General features: G+C 59.6%; 1 protein-coding gene across 1 annotated transcript; it reads left to right on the plus strand.

Moving 5' to 3' along the window:
- Nucleotides 1–2,005: 2,005 nt before the first annotated feature.
- RPL38 (ribosomal protein L38) lies at nt 2,006–4,707 on the plus strand. The gene is made up of 5 exons (XM_049812175.1): nt 2,006–2,077; nt 2,307–2,339; nt 2,766–2,826; nt 4,155–4,277; nt 4,621–4,707. Exons 2-5 carry the CDS (start codon nt 2,337–2,339, stop codon nt 4,644–4,646), a joined length of 213 nt encoding a protein of 70 aa, XP_049668132.1. The 5' UTR covers nt 2,006–2,077; nt 2,307–2,336; the 3' UTR covers nt 4,647–4,707.
- Nucleotides 4,708–6,056: the final 1,349 nt, after the last annotated feature.

Here is a 6,056-nt window from a genome sequence, read left to right on the forward strand (position 1 = left end):
CACGAGCTGGGACACATCCATGCTGCCGAGACGAGACATGGACCCACGACCCTCCGGTCCCCTCATAGGCACATGGGCGCTGCCAACAGCATCCTGACCCCCCAGCACCAATTAAAAGCAGAAGGTAATTAATTACCTGTCTCCAAAACCACCATGGCTTCAAGATCAGGAACCAGCAGGTAATTCATCTTCAGCAGTTTTGGCACCCAGCACCAGCTTGGGCTGCCCTGCGGTGGGTGCCCGCAGGGGCTGTGGAGGGGGGGACCCACGGCATCGGGGCACGGTCCCGGGGCAGGCTTTGCTTTGCGTGGCAGCTGTGATGCATGTGCCCAGCCACAGCCCCCACCCCAAAAAAAATTGCAGCCCCCCGTGACTACGGGTGCACCTGGTCCGACGGACGGGGATCTCCACAGACGGGGCCACGGGTGACGGGGAACGGGAGCTCATCCTCCGGCTGCGGAGCGGAGGAACCTCTGCGGGGCCGTAACTCTTCACCCTCCATTAAACATTGTTGTTTAATAGGCCTGGAACAAAAATCCTGCTTTTTAGTGAGTTTCCCCAAAGACCGTGGCGGTGATCACCCCCACTCCGGCAGCCCCACCACCACCATGCCACCCCCCATGCCGGCATCACCTCGCACACACACACGCTCGCTGGGGGTCCGGGGGGGTCCACGTGTGCACGGACACCAGTGACCCCATGGGAACCCATCCTGCCACAGGGCGGCTGGGGACCCTTGCTCGGCTGCTTGCAGGGGACTGCTCCGCTCCCCTCCCGGCCCTCTCCCCATGGAAAAAATCCTTCTGCACCCACCCGGTGGGAGGGATGGAGCCAGGGATGGAGGGCTTAGGGTGAGAAGCCTCTCCTGGCACCCACAGGCAGCCAGGCAGGAACGGGGGCTGGGGGCGAGCCGGATCCCTTGGCCATGCCATGCCGGGGACCCCTCAGGACACCCCCAGCTGAAGCAGGGACCCATGAGAATTATGGGCTTGAATTTCCCCCAATTCTCATTTCTATCCCTGCGGCCTTGTCAGGTGTTTGTCTTCCATGATGGTTTATTCTCTTTTAACTTGAACCATCCATCAGTGCCTGTGCTGGACCAGGGTGCCGGGTCAGGGTGCCACACCAGCCCCACGGGACCCACCAGCTCCACCAGTTCCCTCTCTTCATCCCAGGAACGTCGGATCTGGACAAGCAACCCCGCTGCCCCCTCACCCAGGGGGTCCGGCCCCTCCAGATGATGACCCAAGTTGGGGGGATGTCCCTGCACAGATGGGGCAGGGGGTCTCCGATAGGGACGGAGGGACTCCAGTACTCATGGCCAGCACAGGGCAAACGGTGGCACGTCCCCAGAGCCAGCGCGGGGTGGGTGACCCCCCCACCACCAAAAGTACCTCCAGCACAAGAATTTGGGGCAGAGCTGGAAACAACGGCCAAGAGGAGGGTATGCAGCCCCCTGCCCCACTGTCCCCATCATCCCCACTGTCCCCATTGTCCCCACCCAAGCACCAAAGCATCCACAAAACAGCATCGTTGAGGAGCACCCCAACATCCCCAAATACTGGTCCTGCACCAGGTAGGGCTTGGCAGGATGGGGACGGGGCGAGATGGACCGAGGGGGGCGCAGGGACAGGGACAGGAGGGGTTCCCTCGCCCCCCCCGCCATCCACCCCCAAGGATACTTGCGGGGATTTGGGGTGGTTTTGGGGTTTTGAGCGTGGCTGAAGCTCTCTCTTGTGGCAAAGCTGCTCCATTACAACCCTACCCGAGCCTCAGCATCTCTCGGGGGGGGGGGGGGGGGGGGAGGGCCGACCCACCCAAGCGACCTTGCTCCTCCTCCCCGACGGGGCACGGATGGATCGGGAAGGCCGGGATTGCCCGGTGGATCCTGCATACCCTCCGTTAGCCGTGCAGCGGGGGCTGAGACCCCGCCAACTCATCGCAGAAACCGCGAACGCGCGACACACCCCCTTTTCCTTTTTGTCCCTTCGCCCGAGCCGTACCCTTAGGGGGCGGGGTTAAGACCTGGATGCGGAAGTGCGCGCTCACTTCCGGTCTCTGCGCAGAGGTGGTGGAGGTAAGAATGGGGGTAGTGGAGGGGGGGTTGTGCGGGATCCGCCGCCATCCGCGGCTGTACGGAGCCGGGTGGCTCCGGGGTGGGTCGGGAGAACAGAGGGGACTCGGGGCGACTCGGTGGTGGACGGTGAGCGCGGGGCGGGCAAGGGGAGACCGGTGTTGGGTGGCCGTTGTTGGGTGGCCGTTGTTGGGGACTGTGCTGACGCCATCTTGGGTTGTTTCTGCCGCAGGTTGGAACGCTCTGAGCCCGGCTTGGAACCATGGTGAGGAGGGGGTGGCTTGGGGGGTGGGAGGAGGAAGGAAGGAGAGCGGGTGTGGGGTCTTGTGCCTCGCCCCGTGGGGCCGGGGGCTGTCCTGTCGGCCCGGCGGGATGGGAGGGGGCCCTGGTTGCCTCGCCCCGGGTAGAGTGGGGGTACTGTCCGCGCCCTGCGGTGCTGGGGGTGATAGTGCCGACCCCCACGTTGGCTGGTTTATGACTGGGGCACGGTCCTGCTGTCGGAGGAGAGGCTCTCCCTGACCGGGCTGCAGGAAAGAGATGTGCCCCATGCCCTGGGGCAGTTACTGCGGGGTAGGTGGGGGGGTCTTGACTGTGAATGTGGGGGCTGAGAGCGATGCCAGGGCGCTCGTGGAAGCCAGTGCGTGAGCTTTCAGTCGTTTTCTGTATGCTGAGTCTGTGTTTTACATTTCAGCCTCGCAAGATTGAGGAGATTAAAGATTTTCTGCTGACAGCCAGGAGGAAGGACGCAAAGTGTGAGTGCCGAGGCTGCTGTTTGTGCCGCGGGGGAGGAGGAAGGTGGGATGCTCTGGCACAGGAGCTCTTCCCTGCAGGAGCAGGGCTCTGGGGCCACGTGTCCTCATGGAGATTGAGGAGTTCCTTGGCATGGAAGTGCTGAGGCACACACAGTGCCAAGGCTTTGGTCAGGCACAGCATCGGTGACGTTTAAAGCAGCTTTTGCTGGGTGTTGACTGAGGTCGCTGCCCACAAGCAAAGCCACGCTGGGCAGAAGGATGCTGAGACTGACCCTGCAGGTGGGGTCCACTGTTGGGGGCTCGGGTCCAGGACTGGGGTTCACCCCGGGCAAGTGCTCTTACACCCACTCAGCTATGTTTCTTTCACTGCTGCTCACCCTGGAGTGTTTTGGCTCAGCCCCAGCTGCAGCGTGCTGGAAACGATTTGCAAATATTTCCTTGTCTCTGACTTGCTGCAGTCTTGGAAAGGTGCAAGATGTCAGACGCTGGGGAGTTCAATCAGAGTGACAAGTGAATCATACTCAAACTGGAGTTGTCCTTTGTTGCAAATACAAAGAGGGTTATAATTGAAACACTAGAAATGCTTTGTCTCAGGATTTAACAACGCGTGAAGAGTTTTCCCTCTTCTCTTGCTTATTTGGATCCGGCTGTCGGGGGAAGAGGCACTTTCATTCTGGAAATGTTTTGTTAACTTACTGGTGTGGGCGAGAAGGGATAGTTCAACACTGAAATGCTGTTGTAGCTGATGACAGCCCCTTACAAAGCATTCCCATGCCTTTCGACTTGCTCCAGATTTTGCAGCAGCAGAGCTGCAAGGGCTCTGCGGCAGGGAAGGAGAGGAACTGACCCACGACTCTGAGCGAGCTGCTTAGATAAAATGGCCTTGGGGATACAAAGGAGACTGGAAGCGCTGGCTGCAGAGTTCAGAAGCCATGTGACGAGCTCCAGTGCAGCTATTCGGTTGCACAAGATGACACGGGTGAATAACAAGCCCAGCGTGAACTGTCACGCTCCATTGAAAATTTGCGATGTGATAAAAGTTTTCATGTTGCTCATCGTAAACTGCTGCTGCGGAGCAGAATGGCCTCAAAATAAACACATTGGCTTCAAGAAATCTGGGTTGCGTCTCTGCGAGACAGTGGGCTGAACCCTCTGGCTGGGGTGGTAGCTGTTTGTGACAACTATGTAGGAAAAAATAATACTTAATTTGGATTTTCTTTAGTGGTGGTGGGCCAGGGAGGGCAGTAATCATCCTCCCGGCTGGGGTGAGAGGGAGGAGTTGGAATGGGCTTGCTGCTGTCCTCCTGACCTCTTCCTTAATCCTGCAGCGGTCAAAATCAAGAAGAACAAGGACAATGTGAAATTTAAGGTGCGCTGCAGCCGGTACCTGTACACCCTGGTCATCACGGACAAGGAAAAGGCTGAGAAGCTGAAGCAGTCCCTGCCCCCAGGTATCGCTTTGGCCTCTGAAGGGAAATGTCTTGTGCTGGGGCAGAGCTGGGCGGGGTGTGGCAGGCAGTCAGGATCGAGGTGGGTGGCGAGACCCCCCCCCATTCCCGTGGAGGGGCCCCTGCGGAGCTCCTGCTGTTCAGCAGCCTTGTCCTGGCACGTGTCGTGTCCCCCTCTCCGTTCCGGGTCACTCTGTTTTGCTGTCCCTGCAACTGGTGCCATGGGGAACTGGAGGGCTCCAGCCATCCCCTTCTGTGGCTGTGCCCCCGGCCCCTTGCAGACCCAGCGATCACGGCGACGAGCTGTGCCTTTCCAATCATGAAGTCGTCTCTTTTTCCTCCCCAGGTCTGGCTGTGAAGGAGCTGAAATGAGCTATTCCCCTCTAGGTTTCTTTCTCCACCTTTGTTACAACAAATAAAAACCTGAACTGTTCTCCCTGTGTCCGGTTCATCCTTTCCCAACAGCACTGGGGTGAAACCATTCATGTTCCTAAAAACATTCCTGGGACCGTGGCTGCTGCTGGGTTCAGCCGGGACCAGCCCTGAGTGAGCAGCTCCCCCAGGGACCCAGCTCACCGTTCTGGGGGTTCAGGAGCCGATGGCTTCACTCTGTGTCCCAGCAAGATCCGCTGCTGGTCCTTCCTCGGGACCCAGCCCTGGGTGAAGGTCCCCAGCGGCGTTGGGGGGGGCAAGGTTTGCTGCTGGGTGGGCAGCAGGGCTGAGCTCTAAGATCTTCAATTGTCCGGGTGGGAGTGGGGTGCGCTGGGATGAAGTGGGGTGGCTCCGGTCTGCAGTGAGCAGTGCCGTGAGCGGACATGGCAGGGAACCCATCCTGGTTTCAGCTGGGATAGTTAACCAGGACAGCGGGGTGGTGTGCTGGCAGTGCTGTCCCTGGGGCAGGCCCGGCGGGGCCGGTTTTTGGGTCGGCTCTGGTTTGCTGGGCCTGGAGCTGCCTCCTCGGCCGTGGTGGGGTGATGGCCAGGCCCTGGGGGACCCCGGCTGTGCCATGCCTGCCAGACGACGGTCTGGAACAGTGGGGTCCCTTCCCTATAGCCCATGGGCCCCAGCAGGTGGTGGAAGAAGGGGTGCCCCTATAGGAGGGTGCTGGTGGGGTGTGGTGCCCCTATAGCTGGGCAGTGATTCTCCTATACCAGGGAGCTAACGAGGTGTGGTGCCCCCACAGCAGGGCGGTGATGGGGTGTGATTCCCCTATAGCTGGGTGGTAACGGGGTGTGATTCCCCTATAGCAGGGAGCTAATGAGGCATGGTGCCCCTATAGCTGGGTGGTGATGGGGTGTCATTGATTCCCCTATAGCAAGGAGCTAATGAGGCATGGTGCCCCTATAGCCTGGCAGTGATAAGGTGTGATTCCCTTATAGCAGGGAGCTGATGGGGTGTAATGCCCCTATAGCTGGGCGGTGATTGCACCTATAGCCAGGTGGTGATGGGCTGTGATTCTCCTATAGCAGGTAGCTAATGAGCCATGATGCCCCTGTTAGCAAGGCAGTGATGGGGTGCGATTCCCCTATAGCTGGGCAGTGATGGGGTGCGATTCCCCTATAGCAGGGTGGTGACGGGGTGACTCCCCTATAGCAGGGAGTTAATGAGGTGTGGTTCCCCTATAGCTGGGCAGTGATGGGATGCGATTCCCCTATAGCTGGGCAGTGATGGGGTGCGATTCCCCTATAGCAGGGTGGTGACAGGGTGACTCCCCTATAGCAGGGAGTTAATGAGGTGTGGTTCCCCTACAGCTGGGCAGTGATGGGGTGCGATTCCCCTATA

The sequence above is a fragment of the Accipiter gentilis genome, chromosome 10, assembly GCF_929443795.1.
Source record: "Accipiter gentilis chromosome 10, bAccGen1.1, whole genome shotgun sequence".
Classification (NCBI taxonomy): Eukaryota; Metazoa; Chordata; class Aves; order Accipitriformes; family Accipitridae; genus Astur; species Astur gentilis.